The sequence below is a fragment of the Narcine bancroftii genome, chromosome 1 (genome assembly GCF_036971445.1).
Source record: "Narcine bancroftii isolate sNarBan1 chromosome 1, sNarBan1.hap1, whole genome shotgun sequence".
Classification (NCBI taxonomy): Eukaryota; Metazoa; Chordata; class Chondrichthyes; order Torpediniformes; family Narcinidae; genus Narcine; species Narcine bancroftii.
In genome coordinates this window covers 130,371,991-130,395,570 of record NC_091469.1, presented here as the reverse complement: position 1 = coordinate 130,395,570, position 23,580 = coordinate 130,371,991, and the positions used below count along the sequence as shown (strand labels likewise).

Here is a 23,580-nt window from a genome sequence, read left to right as displayed (position 1 = left end):
CACAGGATGAGTGTGCATGACATGTGAATGCCTCCACTCCCCATCCCCAACATGACACCGATCCTGGGGGCCTTACTAAAGCTCAGCCTAGGAGTTTGAGTGGTAGTTAATCTGCCACTAATGTGACTACATTATGACACTCAATTATTGTTGTCTGAAGAAAGAAATTTACTCATTTCAGGAAAATCAAAGATGCTCACATCCCAAGAAGGAATAAACAGGAACAAAGTTAATATTGTGAGAAATATCATGTTGCCTACGAGGAGAGTGTCACATCCTATGGCCATGTCTGCTTGCAAGAGTAATGCTAACTAACCTATGACATAACCCCACAATCAGAAACAGTCACACTTGTTCAAGTAACCATGTAACCATATAACCATATAACCATTTACGGACCTGTAACTCAAAATCATGCACTTCATTGAAACCTTGTTTGAAAGATAATTGAACTATGTTAGGCTCCAGAAGATCAAAGCTAACCATCTTGACTGATGGTATTAGTCTCAATATAAGAGGGAAAGATCAAAGCTTTATTTAACACATCATCACAGGGTAGTATGAAATAAGAAATGTAAGAATAATTGGTAATTAGAGATAGAAGTAGATTAATATCAGCCTGATCAGATAAAATATCAAAACAAAGAGAGATGAGGACATGTAAACTGCCTTCATGGCCTCAAACGAGGCTTAAACATATTCTGGAGGAATGTGGGGAACACAACTAGTTATTTTGAATAGGTTATTCTAGGGTGGACATTACAAAGGAATTCATGGTAATAAATTACGGCAACCCCCCCCCCCGCCCCAAGCGCACGCACGCCCACGCACGCACGTTGCATTTGTTGTTTTTCCAATACTGTTTAATTTAAATGTTATTGCAAAAACAACAAATGCAAGCATGCTGTGTGTGTATAACATACAGTAATATATGGTAACCTGTGACCATGTCCTCCTTTGGAATGGCCAGTCTAGTTCTAACAAACAATAAGATAATGATTAGTGAACCGGTGTTAGTTATGTTGGTTAGATATCCTTTAAAAGGACTACCAGCCCCCCCACATCTCCATCGGCCACACAAAACTCAAAACGGTCAACCAGTTTACCTATCTTGGCTGCACCATTTCATCGGATGCAAGGATCGATAACGAGATAGATAACAGACTCGCCAAGGCAAATAGCGCCTTTGGAAGAATACACAAAAGAGTCTGGAAAAACAACCAACTGAAAAACCTCACAAAGATTAGCGTATGCAGAGCCGTTGTCATACCCACACTCCTGTTCGGCTCCGAATCATGGGTCCTCTACCGGCATCACCTACGGCTCCTAGAACGCTTCCACCAGCGTTGTCTCCGCTCCATCCTCAACATTCATTGGAGCGACTTCATCCCTAACATCGAAGTACTCGAGATGGCAGAGGCCGACAGCATCGAATCCACGCTGCTGAAGATCCAACTGCGCTGGGTAGGTCACGCCTCCAGAATGGAGGACCATCGCCTTCCCAAGATCGTGTTATATGGCGAGCTCTCCACTGGCCACTGTGACAGAGGTGCACCAAAGAAGAGGTACAAGGACTGCCTAAAGAAATCTCTTGATGCCTGCCACATTGACCACCGCTAGTGGGCTGATATCGCCTCAAACCGTGCATCTTGGCACCTCACAGTTCGGCAGGCTGCAACCTCCTTTGAAGAAGACCACAGAGCCCACCTCACTGACAAAAGACAAAGGAGGAAAAACCCAACACCCAACCCCAACCAACCAATTTTCCCTTGCAACCGCTGCAACCGTGTCTGTCTGTCCCGCATCGGAATTGTCAGCCACAAACGAGCCTGCAGCTGACGTGGACTTTTACCCCTCCATAAATCTTCATCTGCGAAGCCAAGCCAAAGAAGAAGAAAAGGATATATAATGGATGGCGTATTTTTTTTTAACGTCATGGAATCTTTAAGATCCACCTGGATCTGTCAGCTGTTGAGGTCAAGATTGTCCACATCACCTCAATGTAAAATTAATGGCTATAAAATGGGCCACGTTGTAGAACAGCATAGTCCAGGCCCTTCTGCCCACTATGTTGTCCCAACCGATATAAACCGACTCCACAGCATTTTGGTTGGTTGCATCACTGTCTGGTATGGAGGTGCCAACTCTCAGGGCAAGAAAAAACTCCAGAGAGTTGTTAACTCAGCCTGTGACATTACAGGCACCAGCCTTCACTCCCTCAAGGACATCTACAAGAGGTGGTGGCTTAATAAAGCAGCCTCTATGCTCAAGGACCCCCTCCCCCCCCCCAACACACCATCCAGGCCACACCCGCTTCAGTCTGCTACCATCGGGATAATGAAAGGAGCCTAAAGATGAGCACAAGGACAGCTTCTTCCCCGCTGCCATCAGATTCCTGAATAATCAATGAACCAAACAGGCTGCCCTACTCTTATTTATTGTTGTAAAAGTGGCTTATATGAATGTTTGCTCTACGACACTGCCACAAAACACCAAATTTCATGACATGTTCACGACAATAAATTCTGATCCTGATTGTTACCCTCTATTTTTTTTCATACACAAGCATTATAATATTTTTTCCATGCAATGGTTCTTTACAGAAGCATGTAATTGCTTATATAACCAAAGTATAAAGCTTGTTCAATTAGTCCAGCCAAATGTTTAAAACAACTATTTACTGAGAGGGAGGAATAAGAGGCAGCCCAAATTCCCTCATCCTTGGTGAGTTTTATCTGCAGGTCCCCAGTCAGTGGCCCATCCCATCTGGAAATTGAAAGAAACAGCCTGGCACTTTTAGCCAGGTGCCCTTCTCCAGAGGAAGGGCTAGAATTTCAGACAGCAGGTATGGAGAGGAAAACCAATGGTTAACACTCACTCAGCTAACTTTAACTATCTGCAGGCATTTCTTCTCCCAGTAACACTGAGTCAAAAAGAAGACAACAGCTGAGTATTGGCAGGAAACGTGGGCAAGCAGAAACCAGGATACAGGAAATATACTGGAAATACACAACGCACTTTCCAATTAAGGAAGATTGACTAGTTGTTTAGATATAGAATCTGTTATTTATTATTTTCATCTGCAGTACATAGCTTGACAAATAACAGCACTTTTTTTTGTTCTGTAACAGAAACAATATTTGAGAGATTACAAAGTTTGGCCTGAGTTGTGGAATGTCTTGCAAGCTTTCCATGAGATCCACTTCTAAAACTATGTCTAAACTAGTTCCATATTCGAAGCATTGAATCATTTGTACCAAATAATAATACTGGAATTTACTTCCCTGTCCATAACAAGCTTTTCCCACAAGGCTACAATCTCATTTTAAGATTGAAGCTTCATTCCAAGAGTTTACCATCTTGTTGAACCCTAAAGCCCTTTACTCCAAAACTTTCTGAAGGCCTCTCTCTGGCTTTTTCTGATCTTCCTTTCATTAACGGTATTTCTTGTCTTCATCAATCCTGATCTTATGTTTTGGAATTAACTTTACGAACCCTAGTAACTCCAGCTTCAAAGTTACTTCTAATCAAATTATAGCTCACCTTTTGTCTGTTACTGTTCCTGTTTATTTGTAATTTCTATAAAGCCCTGTGAATTGTTCATCTATATTAAAGTTGCCATGTAAACAAATGCTTCTGCTCTTGTGCTCAGCTCCACATTTACATTTTCTTTAACTCAGCAACAAATTCAATTCAAGAATTTATTATATCATTAGAAAAGTTGAATTAAAACTGAAGTGATAGATTTGGCTTGAGTACGCTCCAATGCGATTAATTTTGCCGAGGACAGAATTTGTGTCTCTCAGTCAGCCGGCTATCCACACAAGGTACATTCTGGAAACTTTTGCAAATTAATTTGACACTTCAATTCAAGATTCAGGAAGTGCTACATGATCAGATGTGCTCGCTGTGATCAGATGTTTAAAAAAAAAGGCATTTCCATCTCTCATATGAATTTTTAAAATCCTGGGAAGTTCTCTTGGAGTACTGGCCAGCATATTTTCTGCAGATATTAATATTTCCAGCAGAAATATACGCAGACTATTTAGTATTGTGTAATAACTATTTAAAGGGTTCTACTAGTTTTAAAAAAAATGGACTAGAATGAAAGAACCAGAGCAGGAGAAGATGTTTTTTCCCCATTTATGTTGATTATTTGAAAAAGCTTGTATTAAGTCTCATATCTTTGGAATCATTCTAGTAAACCTCCTTTGCACCCTCTCCAGGATCCTGACTTTTAAAAATGGAAAGCAAACCTCCAGCAAAGATTTAATCAGCCATTTATAAAGTTTAGCAGCATTCTCTTGCTGTTCTGTGCCATGACCCCAATACAGAGAGCACGGATGAGGGAATCAGGAACGGGGTGGAAGGGAAGGTGGGCAGCATTTTCAAATGGGTAATCCGGGATGTTTACCACAAGTCCTGCAAAAGATTACTAGCAACATTGCTTTTACATTTGTAAAGATATTTCCACCCTCATAGTCAACTGTCAGATGAGAAAACAAGGAGTTGATGCCAGATTAGAACGAGAAAAGCTGATAGCAGAGAGGGGGAGGATCTAGGTCACTGGGATTCAGATATCAGGGACTGCGGTTGGACATTATGGTAGGGGAGTCTAACATTGCAGACTGAATTTCTTTTTTGGGGGGGGGGAGAAATCAGGTCACACAATGCATTATAGAATTATGGGTTGGATATTGCTCATGAGTTGAGGTGCCCAAACCAATACAGAAAAGAATCAACCAGGTAAGGAAACATTACTCAAATTAGGTCATAACAATCACAAATAGTTTTATAGCCCTGCAAATATTTCTTTAATATCGTGGTGGGGATAAGATCATTCAGATTTGGGATGACCCATTTCATCAGTCAGTGTTAAACCTGCCATAATCATACTCACAGAATTGCTTCTGAAATTTCCCCACCCCCCACCCCCCCCCCCAGGATACATCATGTCCCATTAGCAAGGCAGATTCACAAGAGCTAGGAATTAATTGGAAACATGTAGGACTAAGTGGCCTTTGGGGTCTCTAGTATTGATTCTGGATAAAGTGTCTTGGCATCAGGATCAAGAAATCTCTTACTGCCCCTTTCACAGCATTAAACACTACTCCTCCCTGCAGCATGTGTGGCACCGTGTACTTTGCATGAGAGGCTTCAACATCTATCAACAAAAACACTGACCAAGTGCTTAACTTGTGAAGGGCAAAGCTCCCATGAAGTACGGTAATCAACTATATGCTTAATCACATTTACCTGCCTCTTAATGAGATAAATAGGTCTATGACAGCATCAATTGAAGTGTTTATCACACAATCCTGGTGGAGAATCACATGACAAAAGCTCTCCACTGTTCGAAATAGGACAGATTCAGAATTTATCATCTGTTTAAATCTGAGGGTTGATGAGACTGTCACATCTTGGCTTATTTCTCAGTCAACCATTATCCTTAAGGTAGGCTTTCAGCCCAGTTCATTGGGGAGAGAGGAGTAGGTCAAATGCACAAATGGACAAATCTGAAAGTGATTGGCCAACATGGTGAAGTTATAACACAGGTTTGTATGAATGCCAAACAACAGTGGCAGTATTCTACAGATAAAACTCAGAAATGCCAAAACAATGAACATCCTCAAAGCAGTCACATATGCAATTATCTGGAGGGTCCAAAAACATCCAATTCCTCAATGGCGCCATTTTCAAATGAAAGTCAAGAGTGAACCAGAATGGACAGTGATAAATCTCCACACCAGTTTCAGGCATTTCAATTTGTCATATGGTATTAAGAAATGCCACAGAGAATGGGATACAGCCACACTGAAGGAGCCCAACTATATCCAGGCTACAGTGCTGAAGACCTGCTCTTCTAAATTAGCACTGCCTGGAATAAAGCACATTTCAGATTGGAATACAACAATGGCACCACTTGGTTATTTGTGAACTTGCCCACTAATCTCCAGTCTCACACAAATCAAATCCTAACTGCCACTGTTCCATTACAGTAACCCCATCGGTGGAATGTTGGAGGGGCCCACAAGTGTAACTTGTGGGGGTTTCTCACCTGTAACCAGTTCACTATGACAAGACAAAGCCAGAGTGATGGTGAAATTAATTTTGAAACCTGAATAGTCAACACCATTGCTAATGGCATTTCGGGTTACAAGTACCATTGATCATGACATTCTCTAGATTTTTTTTTGAATATTTTATTTTAGTTTACACAGACTTACAAAATGCAATAAACAAAGCCATTCATGTACATATGCATACCCAAAGTCTATATTTATCCCAACCACCCCCCCCCCCCACTAGAGTGAATATATTCCAAAAACTTATCATGGGGCACACGGCCCCTATCAAGACCTGAAATGAAAAGAAATCACAATGGCAACACCATTCAAAAACACTATAAAGAAAAGAAAGAAACTCAAAAGAAAAAGAAAACTAAGGACCTGAAAAGAAAAGGGCAGGTGTGTCATCCACACCAAGTCCTATTTCCGTAATTACACCTCTGGCTGTACTGGGATAATTTAACCTTATCCCTATTTAAAAGGGGGGGGGGGGGGAAGAATCAATCTATCTGAGAACTAATATACTGCAAATAAGGTTGCCAGACTCTACCGAATGTGTCACGTTTCCTCCATAGGTTATATGTGATTTTTTCCAGGGAAATACAACTCTGCATTTCCATATTCCATTGTGTGGTATTTAGCTGGGAGTCAGACTTCCATGAAACCACTAGACCACCAAAGTGACCTTCACAAACAAAATTTGGAATTTAGTGAGTCTAAACTGCACTTCTCCAAAATCCCCCAAGAGGAACAGCTCTGGCCCCTGTGAAAAAACCACTCTTGTAATTTCTTTTAGAATATCCCCTAGGTCTTCCCAAAAAGGTTTCACCTTTGAGCACAGCCAGATAGAGTGGATGAAAGTTCCCACCTCCACACCATATCTAAGACACATTTCTGAAATCTCAGACTTTGATCTGTGTAGTTTCTGAAGTGGAAGGTACAACTGATGCAGGAAGTTATACTGCACCATCCTGTACCTGGCATTGACGACCCCCATCACACTGTCCAGACACAGGTCCTGCCACCATCCTTCATTGATTGATGTGCCCAAGTCCGACTCCCATCTCTCCCTCGACCTTTGTAGGCCCGGTTTCAGCTTCTCTGGACTTTTGAGTATATTTCCGATCTGCACGATTGGCAGTTTTTAAACGGACTAAGCTGATGGTCTATCTTTATTCGGAAAGTGAGCCCACAGAGGTTTGCTTCACTGCCGAGAGTCTTCATTTATGGGGAATGTTTGGAGAATGTTACCGCAACATTCAGGCCTGAATTAACCATTAAGCAAAATAAGCAAGTGTTTTGGGCACCAAGGGAAGTGGGGGGAATCACTGACTTTTTATCCAGTCCTGAATTGCAGCTGAAATAGGGCCCCACAAAACGCCCCCTCCCCCACAATAAAGAAAAAAACCCCATAACTAGACACACACAGGTTCTATTTAATATAGTTGCAGGGTCTGGCCTGGAAGAAAACTGCATGTTTAATCTATTATTTTACTTTCAGCACTTACTGAATCTTAATGTCAGGTAGACAATAAAAAGGTGGAGGGTGCAACCTTGTTGGGCTGTGCTGAGGGCATCAGTTGGCCCTGCCAACATTCAATGTTGCAGGACAATAATTAGAAAACACATTTGATGGAGATTTGCTCGAAAATTGAGACGAGACCATTTCAGGTGAAGACAGACAAGCGACACCTCAGGGTTGTAAACAATCACAACTCACCCGGGAGACGGTCAAACTCTGGTTGAAATCAGCCCCGCCGGTCAGCCTGAAACCCCACGGACCCGGCCCTGTCAATATCACGTTTTGCGGCATCTTTTGGTTCTCTGTCCCCGCTGAGACCCTCCGGCGTGAACTGATTCTCGGGTCAGGCTGCTGGGTTTAAATCGCCTCGCCTTTGCAGCCCGCCCCCGATAGCACCGCCTCTCTCGCTGCCGCTCAGGGACCGAGCAAGAGCCGGCGGCTGGGCGCAGACTGTCCGCTCCCTGCACCTCGGTCGCCGTCCTCAAACAGCAGCTTTGCTCTCCGTTGGAGCCCCCAGCCCCGGAATCTGGCAGGCGAAGAGGGACGTGAACGAGCTGGCAGCCTTCAAGTTGGAGAGCTGGATCAGTTGGGAAGCGGTGGACTGGACGGTGTAGAGTCATCCCCCTGCATCTCCCCCGGTGCAGGGTGTTGATGGAAATACAACCCCCCTCCCCTCCACCCTGAACATTCATGCCAGTTCTCATCAGCCTACTCTGTGAATAATGAATGTGCTGAGATCCCAGCTCAGATTTAATGTCCATTCCTGGCCATAATTTGAACTCAAAATGGAACAATTAAAAGAGGTTAATGGGGTACCTAAAAATCTTAATTCACGTTTTCATTAATAAAGGCAAAACACTCAATATGACAACGTGCTTTCTCGAGGTAACATGATTCACCAGAGAGGCAGGATATGCCCGGGTCTTTCTCTAGAAGAGTATGCACTGATTTATCTGGCGGGGAGGCTTGTGCATTCACCCAAGAGGCTCCAGGAAGGGGTTGGGGATCCAAGAGGGAGAGGAGGCAAAGACAGACTGAGAGTCTGAAAAAGGTGAGAGAGCGAACAAGGCAAAGCAAATGCGTTGAAGCAGGACAGAACAGCGGAGAACGAGTATAGAGGGAAATCTGTGAACACAGTCCGGGATAACGGGTACGGAACAATTGGAGGAGAATTAGGATTGGCAGCTGAATTTCCCCATAAGGAATGATAGGAACAGTGGGAAGAGATTTCTTTAGGTAAAAAGAAATGATATCACGGTGGTCTTCAGAGAGGATATTGCTGGAGAACAGAATGGAACAGTGTGGGTGGAAATCAAAAATCAAAAAGAATAATCACCTTCATGAGTATGAACGACAGACCACGAAATAGATCAGCTGTGAAGATTGTAACAATATCCGGATGGTTTTTGTAGGTCATTTCAACTTCCCCAATATTGACTGGGAATGCCAAAGTATTAGGGGATTGGATGGCGTGGAGAACTGGCACCAACATGGTATCAGGTTCATTGAAGATTGTTATGATCAACAGATGCAATTTATGTCTTTTGGGGGACTTAAAATAAATATAATTTACCTAACAACACATTCTTCTGCTATCTCCAATTGCGATCTTTTTTGAGGGAAAAGTGGGGACCATTAATGGTCCTACCAATGTGCTCTATCATGGAAATTCTTATTCGAAAGGGGAATGCAACCAAATTTACCTCTCATATATATGTTCTGATCCAAGATCAATGCCCAAAATCTGGACTACATAGATTGAGGTAATCAATCCCCAACGCTGGTCAGATCTATGTGTAGATAGTACGACTATCTTAATTAATTCTAGATATTGACTGATTTATTATAATTTTCTGCACCAATATATCTCACACCTCAAAAAATAGATAAACATAAATCAGAATTTTCTGATAGGTGTTTTAGGTGTGGTATAGATGTTGGTACCTTTTTATATCCTACCTGGTTAAAACCCTTTTGGATAGAATTTGGGGAAGTGTTGACAAAAATTGTGGGGGTGAACTTCCCTCTAGACACAGGATTGTTTCTTCGGGGGAATTTTGCAGTTATAAAAGTTAACTTCTCCAGAAATAAGTCTAAATTTATTAAAATTGCATTGTCAATAGTCAGGAAATGTATAGAGGTAAATATGGAAATCTGATGTCCTATTTCACATTGATTGTTGGAACATGGAAGTGCAAAGTTCTATTCCCCGTGAGAAGATTACTTATAGTGTTAGGAATTGATATAGAATGTTCATTTAAATTTGGCAATCTTATTTAGATGACTTAAATGCCCAGATTGTATAATTTATCTTGATATTTGTCAGTTAGTATACTTATTATTAACGTAATACTTTGAAAATGATGTGACTCTGAGATGTCAAACCTTACTCCTGTTGCCTTTTCTATTTTCTTTATTTTTATCTCCCTCTATTCCTTATTGTCTGTCCTCTTTTTTTTTGAGTCTGCGGATGGGGGACAGGGAGACAAGGGACTCTCCCTTCCTTTTATTTTCTCAGACCTTATGAATGTTTTTTTATGATTTTATATTGTGATTTCATTAATTGAGTCCTCATCTCTTCTCTAAAGTGATGCCCCCTGGTCCTAGACTCTCCCACTACTGGAAACATCTTCTCCACGTCCACCTGCCTGCCCTTTCAGCATACAGAAATTTTCACTAAGATCACTCCCAACTTCTATCTTTCTTAACTCCAGGTCCAGTGCGATTAAATGCACCTTATACATTAGTTAAACTGGAAACGCTGATGTTGCTGGGATTATTGTGCAATAAACAAAAGTGCTGGTTAAACTCAATAGGTTAAGTAGTGTCCATAAGAAATAGAGCATAACCAAGGTTTCGGGTCTGAGCCCTTCATCAAGGTATGAGCGAAGAGCAGGCAGTCACCTGAATAAAAAGATGGGGATAGAGGAGGAGGGGAGGAGGGAAGAAAGGAGGAAGGAGCCGGAGGTGGAGTCCAGGCATGTAGGTAAGAGGTCATAGGTGGATATAGTTGGGAGGGTAGAAGAAAAAGAAAGCTATGAAATGATATGGGGAGGGGTAGCTCTTTGAATGGAAAGGGAAGAGGGTGGAAAGCTGGAGGAAAGGGGACAGAGGAATGGGGAAGAGACAGACAGACAGGGGAGGGATTTAATGTCATCTGGTTCGAGAGTGCCCAGACAAAATATTATGTATTGTTCCTCCAATTTGCAGGTAACATCGGTTTAGCAGTGCATGAGGCCATGGATAGACATGTTGGTGAGGGAATGATGTGTGAAATTAAATTGGTTAGCCATCAGGAGGTCCCTGTTGTCACAGTGGGCAGAGTGAAAGTGCTCAATAGAATGGTCTCCCAATTTTCATCCAGTTTCTCTGAAGTAGAGGAGGCTATAATGGGAGCACCAGATGCAGTAGATGGATGACTCCTGCAGATTCACAAGTGTTGCTAAACTTAGAATGACTGTTTGGGGCCCCGAAGGATGGTGAGGGAGGAGGTATGGGTGCTAGTGGAGCATCTCCTGTAGTCGTAGCGGTAGGTGCCAAGGGGACAATTGATGGGGAGGGAGGGAATGTTCTAGTGAGTCATGGAGGGAGCTGTCGTTGTGGAGATGGGAGGGGAACATTGAGCTGCCATCCCTGGTTCTCCTTCAACCGTTGTGGCTATAATATTCCATTGTTCTTTATCTATCTGTGACCTAAACTCACCAGTTAATCCCCATCTAATGTGTCACTGAAAAATAAACAGCACTTTATACTTTTTATCTTGATGCTTGTCCTTCACGTCTTGTTCTGCTTCAATGAATTTGCTTTGCCTTGCTCACTCTCTTTAAATATTTAGTATCTCTCTTTCTCTCTCTCTCTCTCTTTCCATCTGGTATCCCTTCCAGAGCGTTATCAAGCCACTTGGCCAGAAAATCAATGCCTATTCCTTTAGAGTCTTAAGAAGCAATCTCAGTACTCCAAATGTGGTCTGACCAACGTCTTGTAAAGCCTCAGCATTATAATGTTTGTCTTCTTAATCTTATTCTCTCAAAATAAACACTAACATTGGATTTTCTTTCCTTCTTACTGACTCAACTTGCAAGTTAATCTTTAGGGAATCCTGCACTAGGACTCCCAACTCCCTTTATATCTCTCCTTTCTGAATTCTCTCCCCCTTTAGAAAATATTCATCTTTATTCCCTCTGCCAAAGTGCATAACCATACTCTTCCCTACACTATCTTCTATCTGCCAATTCTGTCCATTCTCCCAACCTATCCAAGTCCTCCTGCAGTCTCCCTACCCCCTTAACGCTACCTACCCCTCTACCTTTGTACCATCCGCAAATTTGGACACAAAGCTTTCAATTCCATCATCTAACTCATTTGCATAGCTTGAAAAGTAGTGGACCTAACACTGAATCCTGCCGTACACCACTAATCACCAGCGGCCATTAGAGGTCAGAGGTGGAGTGGATTTTATTGAGGTTTATAAAATCATGAAGGATACTAATAAGATGAACTGCAGCAATCTGTCTCGCAGAGGCAGAGAATCTGAGACAAGAGGGCATAATTATAAGGTGAGGGGATGTGTTAAACCACTGTTATACTAAGATTGGCTACGGCCAGGTGGACATGGCTCCCGAGAACAATGATCAAAAACTGCCAGGTCTGCGCCAAGTCCAAACCGTACTTCTACCATCCAGTCAAGGTGCACCTAATCAAAGATATTCGCCCCTTTGAGCACCTGAGCATTGATTTCAAGAAACCTCTCCCTTCCTTGAATTGAAATATATACTTCCTCACTGTTGTCAATGAGTATTCCCATTTCCCTTTTGCCATCCCCTGCCCAGACATAACTATGGCTATAGTATTCAAGGCCCTTCACAATATCTTATGCTCTTTGGGTACCCCTGCTTCATCCGCAGACACTGGAGTCCTCATCCATAAGCGATGAGCTGCGGCAGTACCTGCTGGCCGGGGGTATCGCCATGAGCAGGACCACCAGCTGCAATCCCAGAGGAAATGGGCTGGTGGAAAGGGAGAATGCCACAGTCTGGAAAACCATCCTCCTGGTCCTGAGGTCACAGGGCCTCCCCATCTCCCACTGGCAAGATGTTCTCCCAGGGGCACTCCACTCATTACAGACCCTCTTATGTATGACCACTAACAATATGCCTCATGATCGCATGTTTGCCTTCCCTAGGAAGTCTACGTCAGGGACTATGCTGCTTGCCTGGCTGATCTGCCCGGGACCAGTTCTGCTTTGGAAGCATGCCAGGCAATCTAAGACTGATCCACTGGTCGAGAGGGTCCATCTCCTCTACATAAATCCCCAGTATGCCTACATAGCCTTCCCTGATGGGCATGAGGACACGGTCTCCATCCAGGATTTGGCACCATCGAGTGCCCTTCTGACCACGATCGATCACCAACAGACACTCCCCCCCCCCCCTTCCACTACCACAGGTCCCTGAACCTGCTGCTGCCCACACCCCATCTCTGGAAACTGTTGTCACCCATGATGCACCAGCACCACATCCCCCTCCTCCCTACACCTGTCCCTTCCTCCCAACAAACTATAACCGATGACAACAGACCAGTCACACAAGCTGCCATGCCTCATTCATTACCACATCGTTTGCTGCGGGAGAGGAACCCCCTGGCAGACTTGACCTGTAAAATATGTATGTGTATATATTTGCTTCATTTTTTTCTCACCCCACAGGACTCTTCTTAAAAAGGAAGGATGAATGTGGTAAACCACTGTTATACTATAATTGGCTACTGCCAGCTGGACACGCCTCCCAAGACTGATTCTATCCATTATCCCTTGCATGCTCCCCAGTTTTCCTGCCATGATCAGTTGATGAGGTTGGTTGGTTCTCCAGTTTATAGTCAATAAAAGCCCATCAGTTTCACTACCTCAATCTTTTGTGGTATTTTATGGTGCATCAGGGGGTGAGATTTAGAATGAAGAGATAGAGCACCAGCAGGTTGGGAAGAAGGAATGAGCTCCAAGACAAATGGTGGAGGCAAGCATGTTAGCTTCCTTTAAAAAAAAACTCCGGACAACCACATGGATTGGAGAGGATTGAAGAGCTGTGGGTTGAATGGCGGCATGGGGGCATTGCTCAACATGGATAAGATGGGCATGTAGGTATGTTTCTGAAGAGCATTACTCGAAAACAATTTAATTTCTTGTCTATTTGCTAATATTGCTCTTTTTATGCTAAATTCTCTGCAGAAGGAAGAAACTTGCTGTTTCATGGATAATTCCTTAGTTTGAAGGTGAACAATGTTTTTTGATGTTATTCTTTTACAAGAGTGAAAACTTAATGCTGACCATTAACAATAACAACTTCTTTCCATTCAAGTAGTTCAATGGCAAGTAAATTTGTGTAACCTTTCATAGGGTTGTTTCACATTCCATATATTATATATGAGATGGTATAGATGTTGGGAATTAAGGCTTTCTAAATCAATATATTTGACAAACACATCACTAAAACTTACACGACAGAAACTAACCATTTTGGAAACAGGCCTGTCCCAGTGAATATGATTCATGCAGTTTAGTTCAGTTCAAGCTTAGTGTCACTTTATAACCTGGCCCAGAGAGAACGATTAATTTTGTGTGCAGTCCCACACGTTGGCTCTAATAGAGTAGAAAACTGAGAGCATATTCACGGTGAAAGAATCAATTAGTACATAGCAAAGTCACTATTATGAGGTTCATTCAGGAACATGATCATTGCAGGGAAGAAACTATCCTTGAATCTGTTGGTGTGCGATCTAATACTCGAACCTTTTCATTGATGGAGATGAAAGAAGAGAATGTGTTGGGAGTAAGTGGGCCCTTCGGTGTGCCGGCTACCTTGCTGAGACAGCGGGAAGGACTGACGGAGAGGAGGGAGGTTTGTGCAATGTTCTGAGCTGCACTGACCACCTCCTGCAGCTCCTTCCAGTATTGGGTGGAGTAGCTCCTGTACCTCACTGTGATGCATCCAGCTAGGATGCTTTTGATTATGCACCTGTAGATGTTGTTGAGGGCCCATGCTGAACTTTTTTTTAGCCTTCTAAAGAAGTAGGGACATTGGTCTGCTTTCTTCACCTATGTGTCGCTGTGGATGATCCAGGTCAGTTTAACAGGAAATGTTTACTTCCATACTCCTCCCACATAATTTTATTTAATCTTGGCAATGTCATTTTGCTTTTTGCTCCTTATTTACATCTTCTAGCTGATAACGTTTAGTGAAAAACAATCATATCATCCCTGCAGCAAGGACAGTTGAGGGGAGTTTTTTGCACATTGTATTCAAATCTTTGTCCTTATCTATATATCCTTTTTAATTGTTACTTACCTCTGAATGCAGCTTAGGTTGTTTTCTTCCCCCTCAGTACCTTGAGCCAGTCCTCTCAGTCACAATGCCTGGAATTTGAATCCATCTTGTCTCCATTGAAACCCAATCTCACTCTAACTCTTGAAGAAACATTAATATGCAACTTTGATTTTTTTTTTCCCCCTCCAAAACGTCCAATACTGTTCGTACCATTTTCTTCCAGAAAAAATACTCTGGGGAGTTAAAAAAGGGAGTAAAAAAAGACACACATTTATGTCAATTAAGAGCACCAGAGTTGCAATGGTAAAGTCTAGATAATTGAAAACTCCTTTAAATATATTGTCTCAGATGTTACTGTTAATAATGATGGCAAAACAATTGTCACTCACTTCCATGACACTGTAAAACTGACAGTAGTTTCCGGAGTCTGCACAGAAATGGCCCTTGGTCTTCTTCAAATGACAGGGTGTTTTGAAACCTTCTCTAACATGACTTTCCATAATCTTTTGGGAATTTAAGTCATTTCCAATCTTAATGCCCTCCAAAATACTCTGAAAATATTATGCCTATCCCTGGCAGCTGGTGGTGTCAGCCAAAGGAAATGTATGTTCTTTGTGGTCTGCATTCTGACATCTGCAGAAAGTGTTATCTCACAGCCAAGAGCAAAATCCAGGCCATGGTTAATTTGACGGCGGCTGCACATCTCAACCACCTGATCAACAAAGCTCAACCACTCAGGGAAGATGAAAAACTTGTTGCTTTTAATGTGATATAGATTAATTGGTGCAATTGTTATGGGATGCAGAGCATCCGGCTTCCATTTTAAAACACAGGAAGTATTAAAACTAAATTGAGCTGAAGGGCCTGTTTCTTCTGCTGAAGAACTCTGTGAGAGTACCAAGGTGTGTATTATCAGAATCAGGTAAGTTTAGCGTTTGTTCTGAAACTGGTCTGGCAAAGGATTTAAATGAATAATAATGACGTACAAGAAACATACAAGTACAAATAAAACAAACAAGAGGACATGAAAGTAAAGAAAGCAAAGGCCTTGACAGTATGGAAGCAAATAGAGATGGAGATCAAGAGAAAATAAATGTAGGTCATAAAAAAAATGAGAGAAAATCCTATCAAAAATGACTTAAACTCTCTGCGAACATAGAGTGTCTGCAATAAAATGAGGGAACTGGATTTAGCACAAACTATTAAAGAAAATTCAAGGCTACTCATGTATTCAGAAAAGAAATATGAGAGGTGAAATATTGATAACAATGGCAGTAAAAGGAAGGAACACATTTATAATGAAGACAAAAATAGAAATTTTATGGATACTGTACCATAATAGTGGGAGATGTTGAAGGAAAAAAATTGCACATAAATTGAGTGAAAAATTAAATAGTTACTGTTAGGTCTGCTTTGTTCATGAATGAGTGAGACAAACACCAGGCTGAGTCGAAATCAGGGTTCTTTGTTCTTTATTACCGGATTGTAACACTTGCAACTAACCATGTTAGTCGGAGAATGCATTCTGCCGTTATCAGCAAAATGGTGATTTTTTATACCCTTGGATACATGCTTAGAACATCATCATATCATTACTTGTCCAATGACTAAAACTGTTGCTATCCTTTCCCTGCTAGCTTCCTGCCTCTCAATCCATCAATGTCTCTCTTATCTTGTAAGTACAAGGATGCATTCACATCTTGTTACAGCCCTGTACAGGGTAACTCCTTACACATTCCCATCTCATGATGTTTTACCTTACATTACTAAGAGGAATTTTGATGACCTGAAACAAATTGATAATGTCTGTAGATCATGAGTGATATCATTGCAAGAAGCCACCATGTCAACCCCCCTCAGAATTTTAAGTGACACCACCTCTCACTTGCTTGAATTCCAAAGAGTTTAAGCTCATTCTGCTCAATCTTTTCTTATGAGAAAACAGAACACCTGTTCCATGCAGTCCCCAACACCCACCATCACAAGGGGCACATAGACAAAGATTCCTATCCCTTGAGTAGAGAAAGTTTAAGGGATGGAGATATCTCTGATTAAACGACACAGAACAAAGAGATATAACCATATAATAATTACAGTGCGGAAACAGGCCATCTCGACCCTTCTGGTCCACACCGAACCAAGTACTCTCCTCTAGTCCCACCTACCTGCACCCTGCCCATATCCCTCCATTCCCCACCCATCCATATACCTATCCAATTTTCCCGTAAATGACAAAATGGACCATTGGCCACTAGTTCTCCCAGAAGCTCAATCCATACAGCCACCACTCTTTGTGAAGAAGTTCCCCCCTCATGTTACTTCTAAACATTTGCCCCATAACTCTTAATTCATGACCTCTTGTTTCAGTCTCTCCAACCATCAAGGGAAAAAGCCTATCCACAACAACTCTCTCTATCCCCTTCATAATCTTAAACACAAAACCTTAAATTTAAAATCATGGGTAATCTGGGCTATATCGGGAAGAGTTTATTCACAAAGTCTCAATGGGACCATGCGATGTTTCCTTGCTTTGTTGCTCCATGAATGGATAAATGTTTCATGGGAATATGGCAAACGGTGTGTATCTGGATCTCACTTCTCCCTAAAGCTGTTGAAGTTGGGTCAGTTGATAATGTAATGTTGTCTAGCAGTTAAATTTAGTTGGGTGGACTAAGCGAAATGAAATCAAGGAGGTAAGTGAAGTTCCAAGCAACCATGACCAAACAGAACAGCAAGACAGTCTTAGGGAGCTGGCTGCTTGTATCCATCTTCTATTTTTATAACATTTTAAAATATATCTTCAGAGTCTGGGTTTTGATTTCCCATCTACTGAGAGCATCCTGGCCGGCTGCATCACTTTGCTGCAGAGAAATGGATCGGAGGTCAATCAACAGGTCAATAAGAGTGTCAGAGAGGAGCACTGGAGTCTCCCCCCCCCCCCACCCCATCCCCATTAGTGTGATCTACCAGGATTGGAATCTGAAGAGGGCGTGCAAAATCATTGGGGACCCTGCAACTTGCACTCAGCATCTATTAGCTCCTCCCATCAGGAAAGAGATACAGGAGTAACAGAGCCAGCACCACCAGGCTGAGGAACAGCTTCTTCCCACGGGCAGTGAGAATGCTGAACGACCAAAGGCACTGCTCACACTAACCATCTGAGACTCGTGTATTTACAAAGCAATATTTATTTATTTATTTTTATATCTGAATACTTGTCCTGCAGATGTATTATTTGTCTGTATGTGTGTTATGTCTGTGTCTTTGTGTGTTTTGCACCAAGGACTGGAGAACGCTGTTTCGTCCGGTTGTACTTGTGCAATCAGATGACAATAAACTTGATTTGACTTGACATCTCTGCTTGACCTAAGAGGATAGTCATGAGATTTCCATTCTTTAGTATTTATTAATAAACACTTTGGGCATAGACTGTCATCTTATCAGTGGAAGACTGGAGAGGGCCAAAACAGGGAATAGGCTTCCTTCGCTGAAGGATTGTGGAAAAAATCTCTATGTTTTATATGTAAAATTGATTTTATTTTAACCTCCTTAAGATAAGTTCATAACTTGGGAGATCAACTATTACATCAGAAATAGTGCAGGAATAAGCCATTTATCATTGAGTTATCTCCCCCATTCTACAAGATCATCCCTGATCTGCTATCTAAACATCATTTTCCTACCTTATCTCCATATTCCTCTAATAGCCAGGAATCTGTCACTGTTTTGAATGGAATTAAAAACTAAGCCTCCAAGCCTCTGGTAGTTCTAAATTCCCATAGGCAGGGAAAACATCCTCTCCACACTCCCCCTTGTCTCAATGAGCTTATCTTTCATTTTGCTAAGCACTAGAGAGTAGATATCTAACCATAACACCACCACATCCAATTATTATTGAACTGATTTGTTTATTGTCATGTGTTCTGTGATGCTGTAAAATTTTGTTTTGTGTGCTATCCAGGCTAGTCATCCAACAATTAAGTAAAGCATGAATATAACATATAACCATATAACAGTTTATGGCATGGAAACAGGACATTTCAGCCCTTCAGGTCCACGCCAGTTCACTCAAACAACTCTGCTAGAAGCCCTGCCTATTCTCCGCCATAACACTCCAACCCCCTCCTATCCATGTATATATCCAGCCTCCTCTTAAATGAAAGAATTGACTCTGCCTCAACTATTTACTCTGGAAGATTATTCTATTCAGCCACCAATCTCTGAGTGAAGCAACACCCTCCAATGTTTCTCCTAAAATTTTGCCCCCTTAACCTCATCTTGTGTCCTCTTGTTTCAACCTCCCCTGCTCTCGGGGGAAAAGTCTACTTGCATCTCGTCATCCCTTCATAATTTTAAACACCTCTATCAAATCCCCTCTCAACCATCTACATTCCAATGAATAAAGTCCTAATCTCTTCAATCTTTCTCTGTACTCTAGGTATTTTAAGCCAGGCAACATCCTTGTAAATCTTTTCTGCACCCTCTCCACCTTATCTATATCCTTTCTATAATTTGGAGACCAGAACTGAACACAATACTCCAAACCTGGCCTCACCAACAGTTGCAGCATCACTTTCCAGCTCTTATACTCTATGCTATGATTTATGAAGGCTAACATACCAAATGCCTTCTTAACCATCCTGTCAGCATGGGAATCCACCTTCAAGGAACGCTGCACCATAATTCCAAGATCTCTTTGTTCTTGTGCATTCCCCAATGTCCTCCCCTTTACTACATATGTCCTGTTTTGATTATTTTTTCCGAAATTAAGCACTTCACACTTCTCTGCATTAAATTCCATCTGCCATCTTTCAGCTGAACTCTCCAGACAAACCAAATCCCTCTGTAATCCCTGAAAACCTTCCTCGCTATCCACCACTTCCCCTATTTTCGTATCGTCTTTGTATTTACTTACCCAGTTAACCACCCCATCATCCAAATCATTAATATAAATTATGAACAAAAGGGGACCTAGCACCAATCCTTGAGGCATGCCGCTTCCATCCTGACAGACAGTTGTCCATCATGACCCTCTGCTGTCTATCCTCTATCCACCTCTGAACCCATCTTACTATTTCTCTATTAATCCCTAGTTTCTGAACCTTCCTTACTAACCTTTCATGTGGAACCTTATCAAAAGCTTTGCTAAAATCCCGATAGACTACATCAACTGCCCTACCTTCATCCACCTTTCTTGTCACTTCTTCGAAAAACTCAACAAGGTTCATCAAACATGACTTCCCTTTCTTAAACCCATGCTGGGTGCTCCTGATCAATCCCTGCCTATCCAGATATTTATACACACCATCTCTAAGAATACCCTCCATAACTTTCCATACTAGCCAAGTCAAACTTACAGGCCTATAATTACTTGGCTGAAACCTCGTGCCTTTTTTAAACAATGGAACTACATTAGCAACCTTCCAATCCTGCAGCACCACATCCTCCTCCAGTGATGGTTGAAAAATCATTGACAGTGCCTCCGCTATTTGCTCCCTGACCTCCCTTAACATCCTGGGGAAAATCCTATCAGGACCAGGATACTTACCCACTTTTACTGACCCTAGAAGCTCCAAAACCATCTCTTTACTAATCCCTATCTTTTCCATAACTAAGCCATTTGCCTCACTTATCTCATATAGTCCAATGTCCTTTTCCTTCATGAACACAGATGAGGAAAAAAATCATTGAATATCTCTCCCATCTGATGCAGTTCCTCGCACAGTTCACCGCTCCCATTTTCAGGCAGTCCTATTCTATCCTTAACCCTCCTTTTACTATTCACATATCTGTAAAAACCCTTAGGATTCACTTTTATCTTATCAGCTATTGACACCTCATGCCTTCTTTTTGCCTTTCTAATTTCCTTAAGGTTTTTTCTGCAACCTATGTAATAATCATATATCTTATCCATTTTTTGCTTCTTAAATTTAGTATATACCCCCCTCTTATCCCAAACCAACTTCCTAATTTTTCTAGAAAACCACGGATCCCTTGAACTTTTGGCCTTGCCTTTTGATCTGACTGGCATGTAAAGATCCTGTACTCTCAATATCTCTTCATTAAATACCCTCCAAATCACCTCTACATCCTTTCCAGAAAAAAGATCAGCCCATAAAATTTTCTGCAAATCCCTTCTCATTTCTTCAAATCTACTCTTCCCCAACACGAAGACCTTCAATCTTAGACCTGACCTATCCCTTTCCAGATTTAAGTTGAAGCTAATGGACCCATGATCACTGGATCAAAAGTTCTCACCTCCCCTATTCCATTCCCTAACAATAGATCTAACACTGCCTCTCCTCTAGTAGGCACCTCAACATACTGCTGTAAAAAGCAATCTTGAACACATTGTACAAAGTCTAAGCCATCCTGCCCTCTCACTGATTGTGTTTCCCAATCAATGTTAGGAAAATTGAAATCCCCAACTATCACAACCCTATTTCTACTACACATCTCAGCTACTTCCCTGCACACTTGCTCTTCCAGTTCCCTATCCTCTTTTGGCAGCCTATAATATACCCCTATATTTGCAGCCTCACCTTTCTTATTTTTTTAGTTCACCCCACAGAGCCTCCCACGATGAGTTCTCCAGTCTATCTTGCCTCAGCACCACTGTAATATCTTCCCTGACAAGCAACGTCACACCTCCCCCTTGTACCCCACCAATTCTGTCACATGTAAAGTAGCGAAATCCCGGAATATTTAACTGCCAGTCACAACCTTCCTCCAACCATGTCTCATTAATTGCTATCACATCATAACACCACACGTCAATTCACACCATTAGTTCATCCACCTTGTTCACCACACTCCTTGCATTGAAATAAATGCATCTCAGAGATCTTCCACCTTTAACTTTCTGCCTCTCAAAAGAACAAAAGTGCAGGGTGTAGTGTTACAGGAAGTCAAAGGGCAGGCTATAGTGTCAGGGACATAAGAGGGTATAATGGGAACAGCTTTGCAAAATATTTCCCCCTTCCAACTCCACCTTAGCAAAAAAAAACTTGGAACCAACAGCTGAAGCCATATATCTTACAATGGACAATCCAAGAAGAATAAAGATCAACCTTTCCTTGTTATTCCTGAGATGTGGGTTTTAATTTACAGTTAGAATTCATCTTTTTTTTTTGAAACTTTATTTATTAATTTTAACATATGAAGAAAGTAAGTAATTCACGTACAGAAAAAAATACAAAATAAAGTAATACAAGTACAAAGTAACATAGTTAATACAATACCAATCTCGGCATCTCCCCCTAACAACTAAAAACTAAGACAAAAAAAAACTATTTTTAACCCCTAAACCCCCCCCCTCCCCACCTCCACGGTAAAGAGTGAAGAATTAACACTATTAGTATAATTTTAAAAAATAAAAAATATATATCTTAAAAAAAGATCGATATATATAAAAAAAATTAATTTAGTATTCATTATTAATCCAAAAAATTTTTATTATATAAAAATATATATGAAAAAACAAAAACAAAAATAACTTAAACGAAAAAAACAACTGATAATAAAAGAAAACTAAAAAAAAGAAAAACAAGAAAAAAAGAAATAAAAGAAAACATATATATAGAAAAAATATATAATAAAAAAAGTTTTTTTTAAAGAAAAAAAATGATTAACTCAAACTTATTTAAATTGTATATAATCAATGAATGGGGTCGACTTTAACTCATAAAAAGACATCTTGTATAGAAAAAGATATTCTTTCCATAACCAAACAAAACTTCATCTCTGAATACCACCTATCTAAAGACAATACATTTCTATTCTTCCAAGTAATCGCTATACATTTCTTGGCCACTGCCAGCGCTAAGTAAATAAAAGAGATCTGGTAATTATCTAATTCTAAATCAATCAACGGTTGCATATTCCCTAATAAAAATATATCAGGGTCTAATACAATATGAAGATTATATAGATTATTAACTACAGATTGAATACCTTTCCAAAATTGTTGTAACCAATCACACAACCAAACAGCATGTAAAAAAGTACCAGAAACCTGATCACAACGAATACAAAGATCTGACTTACTAAAACCAAATTTTTAAAATTTTTTGGGTGTTAAATATAATTGATGTATAAAACTATAATTAATCATCGCCAATCAAGCATTAATCAATTTTCGAACACTATTACAGCAGATTTCAGACCAATCTTCTTCAGATGGTTTTTCTATTGAGTTTTACAAGACTTTTTATGTTGATATATCTTCCTTATTTAAGAATATAATACAACAACTTTATGATATTTTTCAATTACCTGAGTCCTGTTCTAATGCTATAATTACAGTTATACCAAAAAAAGATAAAGATCCCTTACAGGTAGCTTCTTACCGTCCTATATCTTTGTTAAATGTAGACTATAAAATAGTGGCTAAAGTTATGACTAATAGGTTGGCTCAGTATTTACCAAAGATAATATATCGTGATCAAACAGGTTTTATAAAAAATAGGTATGCTTCGGATAATATTCTACGATTAATTACTTTGATAAATAGATCTAAATCTCAGAAGAATTATCCAATGGTGGTTTCATTGGATGCAGAAAAGGCATTTGATAGAGTAGAATGGAAGTTTTTATTTAAAGTACTTGAAAAGTTTTCGTTTGGTCTCTCATTTATTGGTATGATTCTTTCTTTGGCTTGGCTTCGCGGACG

At 40.9% G+C, this 23,580-nt stretch overlaps 1 protein-coding gene across 3 annotated transcripts in view; it reads right to left on the bottom strand.

Annotated features, from left to right (window-relative positions):
* LOC138764114 (PDZ and LIM domain protein 3-like) overlaps nt 1-8,947 on the bottom strand; it is a 72,357-nt gene extending 63,410 nt beyond the window's left edge. The window contains exon 1 of one of the 3 annotated variants that reach the window (XM_069939517.1): nt 8,927-8,947. In XM_069939517.1, the coding sequence (XP_069795618.1) occupies nt 8,927-8,932 (6 nt within the window). In that variant the 5' untranslated portion in view covers nt 8,933-8,947. Of the gene's footprint in view, nt 1-7,788; nt 8,214-8,926 lie in introns of those variants that run through there. The other 2 variants (XM_069939527.1, XM_069939506.1) reach the window with 2 other exon arrangements.
* Between the last annotated feature and the right edge of the window lie 14,633 nt (nt 8,948-23,580).